General features: G+C 32.5%; 1 protein-coding gene and 2 long non-coding RNA genes across 5 annotated transcripts; all 3 read left to right on the top strand.

The window, feature by feature from the left end:
• Positions 1-676: 676 nt before the first annotated feature.
• On the top strand, positions 677-13,034 carry LOC111706896 (cyclic AMP-dependent transcription factor ATF-6 alpha). 2 transcript variants are annotated; one of them, XM_023479844.1, is made up of 12 exons: positions 4,082-4,137; positions 4,536-4,823; positions 5,289-5,361; positions 5,614-5,755; positions 8,310-8,407; positions 8,972-9,065; positions 9,369-9,471; positions 10,806-10,911; positions 11,242-11,332; positions 11,850-11,915; positions 12,067-12,173; positions 12,888-13,034. In XM_023479844.1, the coding sequence occupies exons 1-12, from the start codon at positions 4,097-4,099 to the stop codon at positions 13,017-13,019; spliced, it is 1,341 nt and encodes a 446-aa protein (XP_023335612.1). In that variant the 5' UTR covers positions 4,082-4,096; the 3' UTR covers positions 13,020-13,034. The 2 variants fall into 2 exon arrangements, with proteins under 2 accessions (XP_023335613.1, XP_023335612.1); XM_023479845.1 differs by lacking the exons at positions 4,082-4,137; positions 4,536-4,823; positions 5,289-5,361; positions 5,614-5,755 and adding exons at positions 677-748; positions 919-1,135.
• A 3,204-nt stretch (positions 13,035-16,238) lies between these two features.
• Positions 16,239-17,967, top strand: LOC111706898 (uncharacterized). Of its 2 annotated transcripts, none has more exons than XR_002766335.1 (5): positions 16,239-16,254; positions 16,573-16,656; positions 16,778-16,832; positions 17,099-17,181; positions 17,882-17,967. It is a non-coding gene; the product is annotated as an uncharacterized LOC111706898 (long non-coding RNA). The 2 variants fall into 2 exon arrangements; XR_002766334.1 differs by having other exon boundaries at positions 16,254-16,300.
• Positions 17,968-18,440: 473 nt separating this feature from the next.
• On the top strand, positions 18,441-19,459 carry LOC111706899 (uncharacterized). Its single transcript, XR_002766336.1, has 2 exons — positions 18,441-18,507; positions 18,744-19,459. It is a non-coding gene; the product is annotated as an uncharacterized LOC111706899 (long non-coding RNA).
• Positions 19,460-21,761: the final 2,302 nt, after the last annotated feature.

A 21,761-nucleotide genomic window follows, 5' to 3' on the forward strand; every position in this document is an offset into this window, starting at 1 on the left:
GTTCATTTATTCAATTTTATACATTCCCATTCCCCCCCCCCTAGCTATACATATGTGCATGTTCATATTGATCTAGGTATTCCAAGTATATTTACATTAAAGTTGTATTTACTAATTCAAATATGAAATTTTGTCAACCTCAAAAAAAATGTCATAAGTCGCCCATTTTCCTATTTACCTAGCTTAAATAGTGATTGGGAATTATTGTGAACATCTGATTTAAAAACTCGGTGATGTTGATGGACCAGGTGACATGGAACGCCCCAACACGGAAATGTCTCAAAAAAACGGACTCATAAAACTAATTTAATGTCGTCTTCTAACATTAAAAAAATTTAACAATTATTTTACCATTAATTTAGGGTAAGTTAGGTTGCGCCGCAGGCTACAAAGGGGGCCGAGCGCTGTGGCTAAGATGGCTATAAGGGGGCCGAGCGCTGAGACTAGGACAGGCTAGGGGGCCGTGCGCTACGGCTAGAACAGGCTAGGAGACCGAGCGCTGCGGCCATGGCTGTGAAAATCAGTAGAATATAGTCTTTTTAATTTTAACTTGAGAGAAGACGACATTAAATTAGTTTTATGATTCTGTTTTTTGAGGCATTTCCGTGTTGAGGCGTTTCCGTGTTGAGGCGTTTCCATGTCACCGATGGACCAAACCTCTGTAGAGTAAAACTCCCCTTACATAATTTTACATCGGGTAGTTGTTCAGCTCTAACCTAGCTATGCTGCGGTTTAAATGCCACGACAGGTGGATGCTGCAACTCTTAAGTTTGAAAAATCGTCATAATATCTATTTACTTTAATATACTCTTATGATTAAATAGAAGTTTTCTGTTTAAATGCATTCAAAATTGTTTTGATTCGTCATTGTTTCTAGAAAAAAATTATGAAATTAACAGTTGCATCATCCACTGCCAGGAAAGCAGGAGAAAGCTGTCAATAGATCAGCCTGTATCCAGTTCCAATATTAAGTTAAGAAACACCGGTGTTACAACTTGATAAAAAGTAAAAAAGCGTAAGCGTTTCTAAATTGATGAAAAGAAAGCTCAAAGTTGAAAGAAAATAATGAAAAGTGATTTTTCGAGCTTGGGAAATCTAGATGATGAAAATGAGCAAAGCATGATGTTCGGAACAGGTAAGAAATCACATTTTTATAAATGTTGAAAGAGATTTAGGAGTAATCTTTTTCTAATTTAATATATTAAAGGCGTATAGGGGTCTGTCCTAGTGAACGATTTTTGGAGGGGGTGGGGGGTGGGGGTCCAAAAATTGTTCTCTAGGAATATACCGGCGTATAGATAGGAGTTTTTATTTATTTAGTTAGGGATAACTTTTAAGGTGATGAAATAATCAATTGTATATCGGATATAACTATAACATATTTTATTTTATGTAGTTAGTTTTAACTTTTAAGGTGATGAAATAATTAATTGTATATTGAATATAACTATAACAAAAAAATTTAAACGAGTTTTTCAGTGAATTGACTTGGTAGTTTTGGAATCAGAATTTAAGTTAAGTGAGAAATATTTGAACCACGAACCTCCGGTCCAGTTAATTCTATTATGAGCGCCTGTTTTATATGATTTCCTCATGGTTCAATTTGGTAGCTGCATAGGTCAACTACTTTTAATTTAATCTGGTACCGTACTTACGAAATTATCACCTGTCAGGAATCAAGACCTGCAATGATCGTACATAAATCATGACATGATTAAACAAATTCAAATTACTGTAACAAATCAAAAATCATTATCGAGAAATTTGTATTTTTTTCTTGAGACTACCTGTCTGTCAACAGAAAATCCTATAAAAATTGAATGTTTTTTATTTAAAATCATATCCATGATAGATGGGAAAAAAAACTATGGAAGTAATTTGAATTTTATTTTACTAAGAAATGTCTACATATCTACATTTATACCTGCAAGGGGGGGGGCTATAATGTCATGAAATTCCGATGCCCCTCTTGTTTATAGCGATAAACTCGCCAAGTCACAAATTTGGGACAGTAAAATTTAAAGTGACATTCCATATCAAGATTAGCATGTCTGATTCACAAAAGTACCCTTTTAATCTTTCTCATCTCAATTATTTGAAACATATTGTCATTTTTTCTCTGATAAAGTGTTCAATTCTGACAATATTCTCCATTGTTTCTGAAACACAATTGAAAACAATAAATTTTAATAAAGAAAAAGATGGATATCTCACGTATATTTGATCGTACATAGGTACCTACCTTTGTGAATCACTTCATGTCTGTAATCCCTTTAACATAAAGAACACCACCGATGCCATTTTATACCCAACACTGAAATTGGACCCATTCGATGTCTTGAAATAATGTTTGCATAAATTGTAAATCAATTTCTCCCTGGGTTTTAAAGTCACAAAATCTGAATTTTACAACGGTTTTAGCGTTCTTTTGAATTAATAAAGATCAAAAAAAAGTATTTTAAATGGACAAAATGTTTAAATCATAATGCACTGCACCTAGTAACAACATAAAACTACAATTCATGGAGAAATCGACAGACTTCAGAGGTTTTATTTTTTGTTTAATTCTTTCATTGCTTGAGAATTATATTTTTTATTGTCTCCTATTCTAACGTTTACCACATTTAAGTTTTGATATAAATTATAAGATAGATTCTTTTCTTTTTGTAGATATTCAATACATGCATAATCAAAAAAGAGGGTTATAAATTCAGAATTTTTTTTTTAATGGGCGGGTGGGATATCAAAAAAAATCCGCCCATACTTTACGTAAATTCTCTTTACCAAGTATATTAATTATTCCAAGGTGTATAATACTATATCTATTCATATATATATTTCTATATCTACCCTATCAATAGGTGTGTCTGATCTATCCATTAAATTATGTAGTAATTGGTCTGCTTCTGTCTTTATACCTGTAACGTGCACCTGTACATAAGCATAAATCCGGAACCAAAGCTATCTATCTTCTATCCATCTATCTATCTATCTGTCTGTGTGAATAATAATTACGGTTCCTTATCTATCTATCTATCTAACTTATCTCTATGCAAAGCCGGTGTGCACTTTTCTTTAGTTTCCTTCCGCGCTTCTTCCAGTTCATTGCCTTTATGCTTTCGCGCGTACCCACAATAACCGCGCACACTCCCGTATCTTGGAATTGTTGTAATTTCCAGGGGCCCTTAATTTATGGAGTAGCATGTCATGGTCCGATTCATAATGGTACCCTTTTATTTTTTTGTCTGATATAATATTTACAAATTATCCGTATTCGCCAATCTAAAAACTGATTATTTAAAAAAAAAAGTGTGCTTAATTATATTTTAAACATAGAGAATAGAATATATAGAGAGGAATTTACTAGAAAAAAAGTGTAAAACGGCCATTTTGTTGTACTGTTTCCATACTGCAGGTGTACTTCGCATATTTATGCTATATAACCTGTTGGGCTCTGGAATATCATTTTATAGAAAATCTAAAATTATTGTTAAAAGAAAACCAAATTATGAAATAGGCTGGTTTCATAATTGACCAATGTTCATTTCACATAGACTCTATGCCTTCCACTTTACAAACGATGAATTTCCGTTATAACTATAAATCAAATGATGTTTTTATTCACCTAATTCATTATAAAGTTTAATTAACAGTTTAAAAAATTCGAAATTGAAATGGATAGTCTAGGGAACAAACTGTATCAATGTACTCTACTGCATATAATTTGTGAACATTTACATGATTTGTACACTTTGAACTCCCTTTCAGGCTGAAAGGGACTGAAAAAATTCATACCGAGAGATTCTTTTAATTCCTCTCTATATATTCTATTCTCTATGATTTTAAAGCCATTTAGGAAATAACTAGAATTCAACCTCTTTCTTTGATAAAATTTGACGGTTTCTTTCTCATTGATACTCAAACAGCAGTTTCAATTGCAACGTTGTGAAGCGGACATGTCACTTTATAAATGGAGGGGTACTTTAATCCAGACATTTTTTAATCTAGAAGAAGGTTATCAATCCCCCTCCCTCCCTCTCCAACTGCTAAAATTATTATTGTTATTTGTTGTTTATTTAAGAAAGAAAATGCGATAATGATGAATTCTGACTGTGTTGTGAATATTCAAGATTTTGAGTTAGTTCGTCCGACTTTCTATTATTTAATCATTTTGTTGAATTTTTTTTTTACATATTTTAGATATTTAGTTGAATATATATTAACATATTTAGGGTTTTAAATTTAAAAAATAGATCATTTTTGCGGGCAAGGGAGGGAAAAATGAATCTGTATTTTGTATATGGTCCTGACAATACAGTACACAGTAATGTAAACATCGATGTTAACAGTTTCACCCCCACACGCTCCCACTTCAAATACGAAGTTTATTGACTAAAACTGACAACATGGCACCTCGGTTTAAAATTAATAATTAATATCTAGTATTCTACCTCCTTTCCTTCTTTAGTTGCCCAATATCAGAGCCATGCTCTCATGCTTTTCTTGTCATAAAAAGTCGACACGTTCCAATTTAGAGATAGGTTGGATTACAGCTGGATAACAGGGAACTACAATAGTTATTTAGCGGTTGCAAACACTTCAACAACAGTTCAAACCGTTCACGACCAAGTAGCATCAGTTGAATTAAGTAACAACCAACCCGAATCAGTTTTTTCAACGTCCATTTCATCTGAAAACAGCCAAGAGACATGCAGCCCTTCAACAACAATTAAGTCTGTTAACGACCAAACAACAGCAAATTTAACAACAACAACCCAACTGTCAAGGTTACCGCCGACCCCTAGTGTTTCTGCAATTCTAAGGCATTCAATATTTTTTAACATTTGTCTTGAATCATTTAGAAGGGTCTTATTAGTAGGAGAAGAGTTCCAATAGAACAGTTGAGAAGTATTCATCGCCGTAAAAATAATTCTCCTTTCAAATTTTCCTATTGTGGTTAAAACAGCATTTTCTTTTTGAAGCAAAAAAAAATGTCGTTTTCCGCCCCCCTCAACAAAACGTGAAGTAAAAATAACTTGATGAATAAATTTTATGTTGATTTGATTAAAAGCTACAATATGGATGGGGTGTTAACTTAAAATAAAAGCTTGAAAAATAATCGTAACTTTACTTAGGATTTGACACCTGTCCAATTCACCTTTTGTAACGTAAATGTTTAACCAAGCAAATAACCGCCTTCAATAAAAAAATATGAGCAACTTTTACAACATTTGAAGGAAAAAAACATTCAAGTAATGAAAAAAAAACAATGTTGAATTTAATCCTAGTGTGACGGGACCGGTGGACGTTGAAACATTTAATAAAGGGTTTAAAGCCCAGGCCAGACCACGGCCTAACAAGGAATCTTTTTTTAAATATCCGATGTAAAAACATTTCGAATAAAAAATTTGATTTTATTCAAATAACATAGAGTATCTTATAGGAATTGACGTGGAATCTAACCTAGTTTTTTTCGGAATTTTTTCCTATAGAAATTTTTTTTTCGTAAATCTCTAAATGAAGTTTCACCTAAAATTTGTTCATATAATTCTTAATATTTCATTCTTTTTCGTAAATTTTTTGTCGGATTTAATAAATTTAAGCTGTGGTCAGATTCACCATGTTCTCCGATTAATTGAGAAAAAGAAGAAATCCACGAGACGGTTGTACAGAACAACAAGACAGTACAGTACACAGATTCTAGAAATTGGAAGGATTTTAAAAATGAAATACAGCTTTACTCCGTCCTATATAGGTACAACAAAAACAACACACATTTTTGCAACAACAAAAATCATAAGTGGTTAAATTTTCATAATATTATACCAACTGGGCTCAAACTGCATATTCAAAAAAAACTATATTCAATATTATCACTTTGATAGGAGGCTTCCTAAAAAAATCATATATATATTTACATTTTCCTTTTCCATGTTTAAAACGTGTTATAAAATGTGTATATATTTGTAAAATATTAATTAACAGCTGGTTCTTCAAATACTGTCATACTATCTTTGGTTCAACATTCGCAGAATTCATAAACGTGTTAGTTTTACCAGTATTTGAACCAAATGCATTAAATTTTCCACTATATTGCTATGAAGTAAGTCTTCTTCAATTTTACTATAATATCTTTAAACTTTATTTGGTCTAGTTATATTTTGCAAAATTTTGAGGGTATTCACATGATTAAAAGATATCTCATGAAAATATATTTTAATATATTGTCGTTAACAAGGTTACATTTGCTTTGTTTTTCAAAGCTTTTAAGTGGATTTAAACCAAATGCTAACTTATTACTTAGTTCTCATTAATCTCAATAATCAGTAATTTTGGCGTCCATTGAAGAGTGATCCCTATAAAAATTAACACACAAAATTAAAATATTGTTTAAGGCGAAATTTAAACACACTGGTGCTGCACCTTTGTTAACTAATAAAATGTACTGCAGTTTCTGGGAGGGATGTAAACAAACGCAGTGGTGCCCAGGCAAAGCTTTGTTTACTTTCCTCCCAGGAACTGCAGTACACATTATTATATGTAAACAAAGGCTATTGCAGTTTCTGGTGCATTCCATAGGGTTATTCAGTTGTGTTTTTATAAATATACAGGGTTAACCAAAAGGATAAGACTTCAGAGACTACTGTACAGAATTAATCCTGATAGTTTCTTACATTTATGATTCTCTGCAACTATATACTTGTAACTTTCTTTGCCAAATTATTACACTTCATAGAAAGTCTATCTTTAAGAAAGAAGACTCAATTTAAACTTTGAACCGTCATATATAAAGAGGTGTCGTCTTTACAGCCTTAATCTTTGTGGGTAACTCTGTATTATTCAAACAACAAATAGTGCAGAACACTTTTTTAAGCAGACATCGGTTAAACTGGGATTGGTTTGAATTTATAGGAAAAAATGTTCCTTTAAACTTTATTTTCATCCCCCTTTTAAAAAGTTCATTAACTCCCTTTTTTAATTGAATTGATATAATTTTTTCTGATAGTGTTGAAAATGAAGCCAGCTCTGACAATGTGCATGAAGCATGGAAAAGATAATAAAAAGTCAACAAACTCTAGAAGATCTACATATATCTATCTATCTAACCATATATCTATCTATCTAACCATATATCTATCTATCTAACCATATATCTATCTATCTAACCATATATCTATCTATCTATCTATGTATAATGCTCTACTTATTTGGTTCCAAATCAATGACTGCCTAGCATAATTGAACTAAATATTCTTCAATTCTCTCGTCTTAACAATTAGTGAAGCTATACAGTGCATCAATTATTTTTAACTGTTTTTTAAAGTACAGGTTATTCCCTCGTTTTATATTAAATAAAAGCATTAATTAATGATTTAAGTAGATATGACACCGAAAGGAATTGAGTCTTTGGAACAAAATCAAACATTGAAACCTCAATATCTTAAGAACCCGATGTTGTAAACCTTTGATATTTCAAACTCAGATTATTTGATCTAACAGAATTCATAGTTTGAAATATCTAAGGTCTGCAACATTTGAATCCAAAGAGATAGTGATTAGAAAATCAGAGTTTGTGGCAAAGACTCAATTCCTTTAGAAATATCTATGGAGCCATTTTTGGTAGGCGTAGAAAGCAAGGGTATTTTCTGGTGTTTAGTCAAATTTATCTGAAGTTTTAAAGCTTTTTTAGGGATTTTTAGGAATTTGTAACTTTAATTTGTATTTTGTGAGGTTAGGATGTACATTTTTACATTGTTAAAACCTGTTATTTTCTTAACCAATTATAACAATCTTTTCTGTTTACATTTGTTTAGACATGACATGTGACGTGTTTTATTTGTTTAGACATGACAAGTGACATGTTATGTTTGTTTAGACATGACAAGTGACTTGTTTTATTTGTTAAGACATAACAAGTGACATGTTATGTTTGTTTAGACATGACAAATGACGTGTTTTATTTAATAAGACATGACAAGTGACATGTTTTATTTGTTTAGACATGATAGTGACATGTTATATGTGTATAGACATGACAATTGACATGTTTCATTTGTTTAAACATGATAGTGACATGTTATATGTGTGCTTAAAAATGACAAGTGATATGTTTTATTTGCTTAGACATAATAGTGACATGTTATATGTGTAAAGACATGACAAGTGACATGTTATATTTGCTTCGATGCAACAAATGACATGTTATATTTGTTTAGACATGACAAATTATATGTTTTATTTAATAAGACATGACAAGTGACATGTTTTATTTGTTTAGACATGACATGTGACCTGTTTTATGTGTTTAGACATGACAAGTGACGTGCTGTCTGATAATGACGACCTTCTCCATCAACTCTCAGCCGAGCTTGGGCTTCCGTCCTTCATGGATACCGATATTAACCAGGTATTATTATTATCATTGTTATTGATTATTATCATTATCATTTTAATCATTCCTTTTTTTCTAATACAGGGTTACCCACAAATCATGAGGCGGAAGGGAATTTATTAAATACTTTTTTTTTACTTTTATGGTTCTCTAAAGTCTACAGCAATTTGTATTTTTTATACGTTAGATCTATCATAAAGGCTCTAAACCAAATTTAATTCTCGGAATGTCATATTCAAGTCTCATCTTTAGTGGGTAACCCGTTATTTAGAGTAAATCTAAGTACAATGATAGCACCTGTCTTCGTAACCTTTATCATTATAATTACCAAACTACCTACCTACCTACCTACCTATCTACCTCCCTACCTATCTACCTACCTATGTACCTACCTATCTATTTATTTGCGCGCATATATATCTGCAGGGTTACCCACACAGGTTGAAACTCTTTGAATTTGACGATAAAGTAAAAATTGNCTTCATTCCTTCCTTCCTTCCTTCCTTCCTTCCTTCCTTCCTTTCTAGCTTCTTAGCTAACTACTTACTTTACTACTTACCATCTTACCTACCTACCTAGGATCTGGATCCAATGTGTGAACTCCAGAGCGGATTATTAGAAGAAGAAATATTACAAGATCTTAATTCATTCCAGGATACACACATCTTTCCAGGTATTTATTCATATATTGATTCAAACATCCTTTAATTTATTCATCCAATCATACTTCGTTATTTTATTCATTTATTCATCCAGTCATACTTCGTTATTTCATTTATTTATTTATCCAATCATACTTCGTTATTTCATTTATTTATTCATCCAATCATACTTCGTTATTTCCTTCATTTATTCATTCAATCATACTTCGTTATTTTATTCATTTATTTATTCAATTAATTCTTTAATGGAGCTTAGCTGGATTATATTCAACACTGTTAAGTATTTTATCTTTTTGATAATTTCTTTTCATCAGACATAAGCTCTAGTGAGAGTGGGTATGGAGAGAGTGTAAAATCTGAACCTCATTCTCCGTTCTCAGATCGGTTTCCACCTTCTCCTGTTGGGTCAGAACACAGGTAGAACCTTCCCCAGTAGGATCAGATCACAGGTAGACCCATCTCTAATAGGGGCAGATCTCAGGTAGAACCTTCTCAAGTAGGGTCAGATCTAGGTAGAACCTCCTCCAGTAGGGTCAGATCTCAGGGAGAACCTTTTCCAGTAGGGTCAGATCATAGGTAGAATCTTCTCTAGTAGGGTCAGATCATAGGTAGAACCTTCTCTAGTAGGGTCAGATCATAGGTAGAACCTTCTCCAGTAGGGTCAGATCATAGGTAGAACCTTCTCTAGTAGGGTCAGATCTCAGGTAGACCCATCTCTAATAGGGTCAGATCACAGGTAAAACAATCTCTAGTAGGGTCAGATCACATGTAGACCCATCTCTAATAGGGTAAGATCTCAGGTAGAACCTTCTCCAGTAGGGTCAGATTACAGGTAGAACCTTCTCCAGTAAGGTCAGATCATAGGTAGAACATTCTCTAGTAGGATAAGATCTCAGGTAGAACCTTCTCCAGTAGGGTCAGATCATAGGTAGAACATTCTCTAGTAGGATAAGATCACAGGTAGAACCTTCTCCAGTAGGGTCAGATCACAGGTAAAACAATCTCCAGTAAGGTCAGATCACAGGTAAAACAATCTCCAATAGGGTTAACTCACAGGTTAAACCATCTCTAGTGGTCAGATCATAGGTATAACCATCTTTAGTAGGGTAACAAAACAGTAAGTGTGTGTTGTTCTGACTCTCAGAAATATCTCAGAATCCTATGACCGGTTTTTTGAGGTCCTAATTGTATTGCATAAACTTAATTTTTGAAAACAATTAAAAAGATTTAAACATAATGATGATCCTTCATGAATGAATGGGTGCCAAAAATGGTTGCATGGCTCAAACTTGGTCGTGTTGCTGGGATTTCGTCACCAAATATTGGAATTTAATCTTTAACTAGATACATTGCAAAAGTCAGAATTGAATTTATATCCGGGCTGAAAACCCATTTCTCATTCAGAAATTGAAACTCTAGGCTGAGAAATGGAGCCTAAAGCTTCCCCAACATTCGTGATTTGATTTGAAGTTTTTAATGTTTCGATACTATTTATCAATATTTTTAACTGTTGTAAGAATTAAAGATTTTCTGTTCTAAATTCGTCAATGTAAATCATAATGCGTCTACACTTGGATGTGCCTCATTAATTAACTTACGATCAAATATTTGATAATTTGTTTAATGAACCCTAGTGTAATGGTGCTAAACTTTCAACAGTATATTTTAAGTATAGAGAATTTAGGGTGTAGAGCAAAAATGTCCAAACTACAAATTTACAGGTTTTCAGTTAATTATAATTTGTTTTCTAGTGATGGCAGTAGGAGAAGCACTCCACCCCTTTCTCCCCAGATCTCTCTGTGTTATCCTCCCTCCCCCCAGCAATCCAGTTCAAACAACCAACTTATATTACAACAGGTTGGTTACAATTTAATTACAATATCCTCCCCCCCCCGGGAGTCTGGTTCAAACAGCTTAAACTACAGAGCGTCCCATATCATATTGGATTATCTCCAAGCTTTAACGACAAAATACAGACATAATACCCGAAAAAACTAGTATTTTCTGCCTTTTAGAATTTTTTTATTGATTCATTCTTTTTAAATTTTCTTATTAGTCCTTGAATTGCAATTTAGAGCTATAAACAATCCAATATGATGTGGGACGTACAAGAGGTTTGATACAAAACCATATTAATTTTTAAGATAAACTTTAATATCAAATTTGAGTTAATCCCAACCTGTTTAGGATTTCTGGTCGGCCCAGGCCAATAAACTGGGGAAAGTTGCAATCCCTAAAATCAAGAAACCCCAACCTCCACCTCAACAACAACAACAAGGTGGGTTATTGAGACGGTAACTTTTAATTAAAACAAATTATTACTTTAAACTTGGTTTGGGGGAATCTGGTTTTGTTTATGGGGTACAGTGAGAACCAGAAAACTGTGGAATAGGAAGACGACAATAATACAACATTTAATTGTATTTGGTGTTGTTACAAAGCAAATAGTTTTACATTATAGTTCAAAATCAGTTATAAAGTGAAATCGTCTGTTTATACTGCTAATTTGCCATGTTTCATATTCCTTTGACAATCTTAAATCTTAATTTGAGTCTCAAAGTCGTCTTCCTATTCCACATTTTTTCTGGTTCTCACTTTGAGGCCATTTTGTAGACCTTATATTGAACCAGTGTCGATTATATCATAGTACAGATGATTTAAATTCAAAAAGAAAATTTCAACATTTTTATTCAAAATGTTTGTGCTTGTTTGTAAATAAACAAAATTTATATATTCTGAACATATGTACAACTATAAACTAAAAAATTAATTGTATTTTATATTTTACCGTACAGGTGGTGCTATTGTACTGCAGCTTGGATCAGATGGTTTATACTATGCATCACAATCCCCTCTCATAGGTAAACAACAATAATTAAGCCAATTATTTGTGATCAGTTGTACTGCCCGACGTTTCCCGTGGAACTTTAAAAAATACTTAAATCTTATTTTAATCTAACGTAATCTGGATGAAAATTATTATACACTTTGAGAAGTTTATCATGTATTTAGTTAAATCTGAGAGCAGTATATCTGGAAATGGTGTCCTGCAAGGATCCTTCTCTAGCCCCCTTATATCTGGTTCTACCACAGTCTCCACAGTCAGAGATACTGAAGAGGTAGGAAAACAAACAAAACCATCGGCTCCGGAGACCTTATTTTACGCCTAGAAAAACTTCTTGAAGGGACTGTAGACTGTAGACGTAATTTCAAGTGAACCTCCATTTATAGAATGGAATGTCCAATTCACAACGGTATCATTAAAAGCTTTGTCTCATCAAGAATGGATGAGACATCCATGTATCTGCCTGAAGTTAACTTTTTTCTATTCAATTCTTTTCTATTTGAAACAAAAATGCTGTGCCATTTTTTGTCATTTTCAAGTTTAAGCCAAATTAGAAGAAGAAATATTTCCACCATTTCCGTTGGTTGCTTTGTTTAATTTGCGAAAATGTATTTGTGGGATTTTATGTGTAAAAGACAAGTTAACAGTTGCAGGGATTTGTGGATAGTATAAATACCGTACAGTCGTCCCTGAAGTCTCATTTTTTGTGGATAACCCTGTATATATAATGTATATATTCTAAAGATCGCATTGGTCAAGAGTCAAGACTCAAGGTTTCTCTCATTTAATTATTTTTTAAATCCTAAATCATAACATTTAATTAATTAAAATTTTCAAGTTTTTTTTCTTATGTTTTCTTAAATAATTACATTAGTGTTGTCGTGTAAGCCACGCTTAATATATCATGTCATATCTGTGTATATATATATATAAAGTAGTAATCTCTGTTTGCCTGTTTCAGTACGATTAAATGTTTCTTTATATTTAGCTGCGTAATTTGAAGCGTCAGCAGCGTATGATAAAGAACAGAGAGTCCGCCTGTATCAGCAGGAAGAAGAAGAAAGAGTACCTTACTCTCCTGGAGACACAGATCAAGACTCTTACAGAGGTAGATAGATAGTTAGACTGATTGATTGTTAGATTTTTTATTTCTAGAATTTTCAGGTATTTTTTTGAACGGTTTTCAGTAACAATATGTCTTTTATTCATTGATGCATGAAATAAAGAAAAATTATTTCAAACAAAATTATATTTTTGTAATTTTATTTTCACAACTGTCAAAAGTTCACCGCTCTTCAAAATAATTTTTTTGTGTGTATTAGAAATGTTTGCTTAACAAATAAAGTTTTCTGCTTATGGGGGGGNCTCAAGTAGGTTTCATCACTCTCATGTAGGTTTCATCACTTCTCAAGTAGGTTACACCAATTCTCAAGTACGTTTCATCACTTCTCAAGTAGGTTTCATCACTTCTCAAGTAGGTTTAATCACTTCTCAAGTAGGTTACAAAACTCTCAAGTAGGTTTAATCACTTCTCAAATAGGTTACATCACTCTCAAGTAGGTTTAATCACTTCTCAAGTAGGTTTCATCACTTCTCAAGTAGGTTTCATCACTTCTCAAGTAGGTTTCATCACTTCTCAAATAGGTTTCATCACTTCTCAAGTAGGTTTCATCACTTCTAAAGTTACGTTTCATCATTTCTCACGTAGCTAGGTTACATCACTTCTAAAGTAGGTTTCATCACTTTTATACTAGGTTTCATCACTTCTCAAGTACGTTTCATTACTTCTCAAGTAGGTTACATCACTCTCAAGTATATTTCATCATTTTTTAAGAAGGCTTAATCACTTGCCAGGTACAGGGTGTCCCAAAAAACATGGGAATTCAGTGACGAATTCGATATCGTCTTTGTTATGAATTAGCACTGTAATACCTAATTTCAAAAGCTATAACATTATTATGTCTGCTAGAGCTTATTTTATGAAAAGGGTAAAAGACTGTAAAGATGAGTCTATTACGTCTCCGCAAGATGTATAGTGAAGACAGTCAAGTTTACTCTGTTTGTATACTGCAATTTTCATGTTTTACTAAGTACAACTGTATGCAGTCAAAACATAAACAAATTGTGAACATAGCAGACGAAACTCTTACAGATTACAGCTTTCTCAGTAGGTATCACTTTACTAAATCAAAGAATTATTTGAAAAGACTATATCGAATTCGTCACTGAATTCCCATGTTTATTGGGACACCCTGTAGGTTACATCATTTCTCAAGTAGTTTGCATCAGTTTAAGTAAGTGAGCTTTCTTCATTATTTCTCAAGTTTCTTCTTTAAAAATGTGTTTAAGGGTCTGTTAAGATTATGTCAACAGTCCCTTTAAACTATTTCTGTCGTTGATATCCCTTAAAACTATTTCTTTCGTTGATATCACTTTAAACTATTTCAGTCGTTGATATCCCTTTAAACTATTTCTGTCGTTGATATCCCTTTAAACTACTCCTGGAGCTTTGAATTCAGAATCTTTCCCTTCTCCTCCTCTACACGCTGGTGGTAGATCCTTACTTTGGGAGCAGGTGAATATAATAAATGAGCAACTATAATATATATTTCGACAATAAGATTCTTCATTTTTTACAATTAGGTCGAGGATTAAAGATTTCAGACCTTTTAGCACTGATACATTCTAAAAATTTACACAGATGAAAAAAAAAATCGTTAAAGCGCATAATTAATGCATTTAAAAAATAAATATAAAAAAGGACTATGACACTGATGTATCAATAAAAACAAACCAGAAAAGGGTTGCCAGCAGGGAACATGGATTTTTATACGGAGCATTTTATAGTTCAAGCGAACATGAGTTGGTACACAAATTAGACTAAAAAAAATATTTAAAAAAAACGATTTTAGAATAAACCAATATTAGATAATTTATAGCGAATGATACTCAATCCTTTTAACACTGAATGGACAAAAAGTAGCTTAAATATTACAAAAAGCTAGGACAAAATAAAAAATTTCTTAACCCTAAATTTAAAAAAATTTAAAAAAGACCAAAAATGGATAGCTTTAGATTTTGAACAAAGAATGGACAAAATTACCTAAAATTATAGACTAGACAAAGGTTGATAATTAAAACCTAAACAAAGTTAAAAACTATATTTTCAAATATTCAGCCTGATTTTGATGGTGATGTTGAAGATATGAACATCTCCTCCTCCTCCCCCTCCTCCCCTCCACCCATGTGCCCTATGTTTGTAAACCAGACAGAGTCCATCAGGTATAAAAATTATTCAAAAGAATCGAAAAAGATTATTTTCCATTTTCAAGATTTTCTCTCAAAATGCATTCAAGAAATGTTAGAGAATGTGAATTTTTCCTAATGTCTTGAATGACCATTTCATGAAACGGCTGTGATCCAAAAAAAATAATATAAATTATACCATGATATATTCAGACTTGAAAGCGAACTACGAGGCTGGTTTAACCTCGAGGCCCCAGCCTCTAAACCCCACCTCGAGGCCTCAGCTTCTAAACCCAACAAGAAGAAAAAACCCGACTTCAAATCAAAACCTAAGGTGAGTCGTTTTTTTGAATGATAAAAATTATCTGATGACGATGTTAGTGAATTTAACTCTATCTTTTGGTCGCTAATAGGCTGTGGATTAGGAAGACGCCAATTAAACAAGCTGTGTATTAAAATTACCTATTTTGATGTAGCCAGAGCTGAAAACTTTAGAATGGTGGATATCGAGATTAATGCTTGATCTCCTCTTTTTCTTAATCTCCAGATTAAATATTGCTTGTTCTCCTCATGAATTTAATCTCCAGATTAATTAACAGATCGGGATTAAGGATATCACATTCTAAAGTTTTCTGCTCTGGTTCCCTGTGGACAATAGCACCCTGAGATACAGAACTCAGAAACCAGACCTTCATCTGCTTATCCAAACCTCAATACATACAATTATGTTGTTGTTGTAAAAAAGCGACTCTCTAAAAGATTAAATGCAAACAAAAAGAGTTTTAATATTTAAATCAAATACGATAATACAATTTTGGACTAAACTTTGAAAAGTTTCAAATCTAAGATGGTGATACAAAGCAAACAGTTTTGCTGTATCATAAAATCATAATTTGAGTTAAACCATTAACATTCTTATTATTTTTCCACAGTTTTATGGGTGTTTACTATATCGGAAATATGTTTTGAGAAGGTGTATTGAAAATTGATGAAAACAACCAATATGGTTTTTTCTAGGGAATTGAACGGAAAAAGTCCGATCAAGCTTTGGGTCACGTGATCAAATCCCCACTGCAGTCCATAACAGGTAAAGGACCTCATTCTTCGAGGTAATATAATACTCCGCCCTGGAATACATTCGCCTCATTCTTCGAGGTAATATAATACTCCGCCCTGGAATACATTCGCCTTATTCTTCGAGGTAATATAATACTCCGCCTTGGAATACATTTGCCTCATTCTCCGAGGTAATATAATACTCCGCCCTGGAATACATTCGCCTTATTCTTCGAGGTAATATAATACTCCACTCCGGCATACAATCGCCTCATTCTTCGTGGTAATATAATACTCAGACCCGGCACACATTCGCCTTATTCTTTGATCCAATTTTATGAAACTTACAAATTAAATTTCTGTTTTTTTAGGCTATAGATCGACGAGATGATACGTTCTACGTAGTTTCATTCAGCGGGGATCATCTTCTGGTTCCAGCCTCAAACCATAGTCAGGTTAGGGCTGATACGGTTTAATACGAATGTATATGGATTGACCCTAGTACCATGTTTTGTCTGATCGTTCAATTGATTTATTTATTTATTATCATCAAAATATTTATATTATTTCGTTCAGGCAACAAGGCCCAGAATGTCTCTTCTGCTGCCTGCAATTTCTCTCTCCCTGAATGGTAAGATTTTCATTGATCTCGATCCTGAAATAGAGATTTAATTTATTTTGCTTCATTTTTTAAGTCATCTTGAATTTAAAGTAGGACAACCATAGAAGTCTGTTTTTATTTTATTTTGTAAAAAAAATACGTTTGAAATGAGAAAACTTATAGTTTGCTTGATTTCTCACCTTTTAACTTTATAAAATTCTAATGAATTTTGTATCATTCTTTGTTAATCAAAATAAGAACTGTAGATTAGTTGATTGATTAATTTATTAATTTAGACTCTCATATCTCCCCTGGAAATATTGCAATGATGAAGATAGATTGTGAAGTTATGAATACACAACTTATTCAAGTTAAACAGGTACACAGTACACAGTACATATAGGACATTTTACATTGTACGTACTGTACACTTTACATAGTACGAGTACATTTTAGATAGTACATAGAGTACACTTTACATAGTACTAGTACATTTTACATAGTACATATAATTCACTTTACAGACTACAAATAGTACGCTTTATATGGTACATTGAGTACACACAATACATAGAGTACACTTTATCTAGTTTATATAGTACATTTTGCATAGTACAAATAGTACACTTTCCATAGTACAAATAGTACACTTTACATAGTACATAGAGTGCAATCTCTATAGTACATAGAGTACACAGTACACTTTACATAGACCAAATAGTACACTTTACATAGTACATATAGTGCACTCTACATAGTACATAGAGTACACAGTACACTTTACATAGTACAAAAAGTACACTTTATATAGTTCATAGAGTGCACTCTACATAGTACATAGAGTACACAGTACACTTTACATAGTTCAAAACAATAATGCATAAAATTTACAACTGTATTTGGTGTTAAAAACGTCATTTTTATTGATGTAAAATATTATTTTCTATTAATTTTACCAACACTCCGATAATAGTACACACTGCAGAAAAGTACATATATTTAAAATGTACTTGAAAATATTACAATGCATGCATAAATGTAGATTAAATGTAAAATGCTTATTCTTGATATTTTCCTAGGACTCGATACCGGCCCATATGGCGGCCAATTTGCGACCTGGAAACCTTAGCAGCGGTGGGTCAAACTATACTGCTAAACAGAACCAGGTAGATTCATTCATTCATTTATTTATTCATTCATTCATTTATTTATTCATTTATAAATTACTCAGTCAAATTTTAAAGGTACTGAAAACGTAACTCTAAGTGACTATCATTTAAAAAGACTGACATGTGGGATTCATAATGGTACATTGTAACCTATTAGGCTATTTAAGTAATCTTCAGATATACGTTTGAAAAGCACCGTTGTGAATCGGACGTGAACACGCAAAATGAAGAGTTCCTGAAAACCTACCTTTACTGACAGTACCTTAAAGGCATTTAATCTGATAATTCTTCAAATCACTTTCACAATTCGTGATGAAATCCTTGTTCGAAACTTGGAAATTAGTAATATTATTATTCGACAAATTATTTTAACAAAGGTGGCTTATTGAGGGCCGGGCATAGAGAATAGAATATATTATAGGGGAATTTAAAGAATCTCTCGGTATGAATTTTTTCAACTCCCTTTCAGAATTTTCAGGATAACAGTACACTAGATGGAGTTGATGATAGTATTTCATCTTTTAATTCGTTCCCAGGTACTCATTCATTCATTCATTCATTCATTCATTCATTAGCTGATTTAGTGATTCAATCACCCTTCATCCATTTAAACATTTTGGTTGTTTATTTAAATTTTTACTAATTTTTAATTTGTTAATTATTACATTTCAATCGTTTTTTATATTCATGCTTTATTCATTCATTCATTCATTGACCCAATGATTCATATATTCATTAATTCATTTTTATCTAATAATAATTTTCTTTTCAGAAGAATCCGATTTAGCCGGAAAACGGAGAAATATTCGCCGGAAAAAATCGCCGCCGCCACCACCCCTAGGTGGTCTCAAATAGACCCCTCCCGAACAATAGACCTTCATGTACAGTGTACCTACATGAAATCAAGAAATTATGAAATATTTGCTGTGAAATTTCCCCGCGTAAATAAACGCACACTGTATGGTTGTACTGTATGTACCTTAGCTAATCACATCAAGGTGCAATGGTACACTTAAGACTTTTCAAGTTTTGATATTTTTTGTAACAAGTCGTTTTTTTACCAGTTATACTATGCATTTTGTCCATAGCACAAAACTTATAATCAAGAATTAATTAAAAATAAATTTACAACGCATTTTTGGGAATTTTTTATAAAAATTTCTCTATAATCTCTTAAAATAGATACTTTCCTCTCAAGAATCCATTTCCGTTTTCCTACAAAGTTTATTAGATTTTTAATCTCTTTTTGTGTATACCTGCATTATAATATTATTACTGTTATGATTATTATATTTTAGAATTATGTGATTTTTGAATTAATTATGAATTATAAACGTTAAAAGGATAGATAAAGAAATCGAATTGATTTCTTCCATCTGTCTGTAATCACTAATCATTGATTTGCATTTGATCATGTATTCATATTGAGCTTTTATTCTTACCAGTGTGTTGTGTTTTGAAATCAGTTTGAATAAAATTACAAATTTATCAATTTTTGAATGAAGACGCGAGGAACGCGAGTGACGTGACGTTAGTTATTTAATATTGGTTTGTATTGGGACATGACATTGTCCCCTCTCATCCATATACATCCTCTCTCATCCTTGTACATCCTACCTCATCCATATATATCCTACCTCATCAATATACAATACATCCCCCTCATCCTTATACATCCTACCTCATCCATATACATCATACCTCATCCATATACATCCCCCTCATCCTTGTACATCCTACCTCATCCATATACAATACATCCCTCTCATCCTTATACATCCTACCTCATCCATATATATCCTCGCTCATCCATATACATCCCTACCTCATCCATATACAATACATCCCCCTCATCCTTATACATCCTACCTCATCCATATATATCCTCGCTCATCCATATACATCCCCCTCATCCTTATACATCCTACCTCATCCATATACAATACATCATCCTTATACATCCTACCTCATCCATATATAATACATCATCCTTATACATCCTACCTCATCCATATATATCCTCGCTCATCCTTACACATTATACATTCCCCTCATCTTGTACATCCTACCTCATCCTTACGGAAAAGGTGTACGAAAATTACGTGTTAATTACGTATACGAAAGAAAGTCTAGTTTCGCGTAATTAAGGCGTAATTACGTTATGCGAAACTAATCCGCTGTTAGTGAAGTACATATTGATTCTCAGAAATGAATATAGCGGAAAATATGTCTAAGGTTATATTGTCCAAACTGAGTTAGTTCCACATTTTATTCCATATTTAGGTCTAGGTTGACTCGGTTGACCCTTGTCAGTTCTAACGATATAATTAACCATCAAAATCGATGTTGAAACCCACAAGAAAATAAACAAAACAAAAAAGATTATTTAAAAAATATTTAAATGGGCTGTCAAATGGACAAAAGGGAAACGAATTCGATCTAATTAACAAACTTTTACGTAAATCCAGGGGGGGTGGCTTGTCAAAGGAGGGATATTTAAACCTTTAAAATAATTGAAAATATAAAATACTGAATTACAGTTCACAATTAAATAATATTTTTTCTATTCAATCCTGTGAGATCAGTCATAAAATAAAATCTCTGATGTATTTAGATTCTCGTACTTAATTAAAGTAAACTTCTCACAAGGTCCCAAACCTTCTCTAGAACGCTAACTTTTGCATGGTAGAGTTCATGTCCAGGAAGGTTAAAATGTTCTCCTGTAGGCTGGTTTGTATGGAGGTTTCGCTAATTAGGCGTAATTATTGCAAAATTTCGCGAAATACTTTTGTTGAAATTACGCGAAGTTACAGCGTAATTTCGCGAAATCTAAGACCTATTATAGTTGATTCTTAAACTCTTAAGCATTTGTTTGTTTTAACAAAATTGTCCGTAAAAAGTTTTTGATCAGCTTTATAAACATTGACAAACCATCCAGTTTGCTAGCTTAATGCATTTTTTAAGCAAATCAAATTTATTTGTATGTATTTTCATCACTGTACATAATTATATAATAATCCTAGCTTGGGAACCCAACTTTGCCTGGAGTTTTCCCTGTAAAAGCCAATCTACTTAATTTAGTACTTTTAAACCAAACTGAGAAAATTTACGTGGTTCTACAAAATTCTTCAATTAAAATTTGAGGCAAATCGGTCAAGCCGGGTTCATGAATTATGATCGGACATCCAAATAAAGATTACTACTTTATACATACATACATACATAATTACATATATATACATAGATAAATACATAAAATTTGTATTTCTTAGAAATTAGTTTTATGTTTAATTTTATTTTTTCCACCTTTTATGAAATAAACAAACATTACTGATAAAGAAAATTCTATAGTTAACTGCTTATATACTCAGTCTAAACATGAATCCTAAGATAACATAAAGCTACGAACAAACTTAAAAAGTTCTTCTCCTTCGGAAGAGGGGAAACCCTAGAGTTAACCTGTTTAGAAGCTGCTGATAGGTTTGTGAAGAATGTTCTATCCAAGAACCTGGAATCAGAGAATGTACGGTTCCCGGAGCATATAATCAGACTTGGGACTAAGCCTGAGGGTCCTAAACTGTCTAAACAAACACTGGAAGAAAGGGGAAACCAAATTACAGAACCTGGAGAGAAAATACTCTTCAATACTTATCTAACAGCATTGAAGGGAAATGAGTGTGAAAAAGCAGTATGGGACTATATTATAAGGACCCGAAGTGATGTTAGATATGCAACTTTTATGATTTACGATAACAAAATGTTCCTGAAATTCACTGGAGCCTCTGATACA

This window comes from Eurytemora carolleeae, unplaced genomic scaffold, assembly GCF_000591075.1.
Source record: "Eurytemora carolleeae unplaced genomic scaffold, Eaff_2.0 scaffold408, whole genome shotgun sequence".
NCBI classification, from domain to species: domain Eukaryota; kingdom Metazoa; phylum Arthropoda; class Copepoda; order Calanoida; family Temoridae; genus Eurytemora; species Eurytemora carolleeae.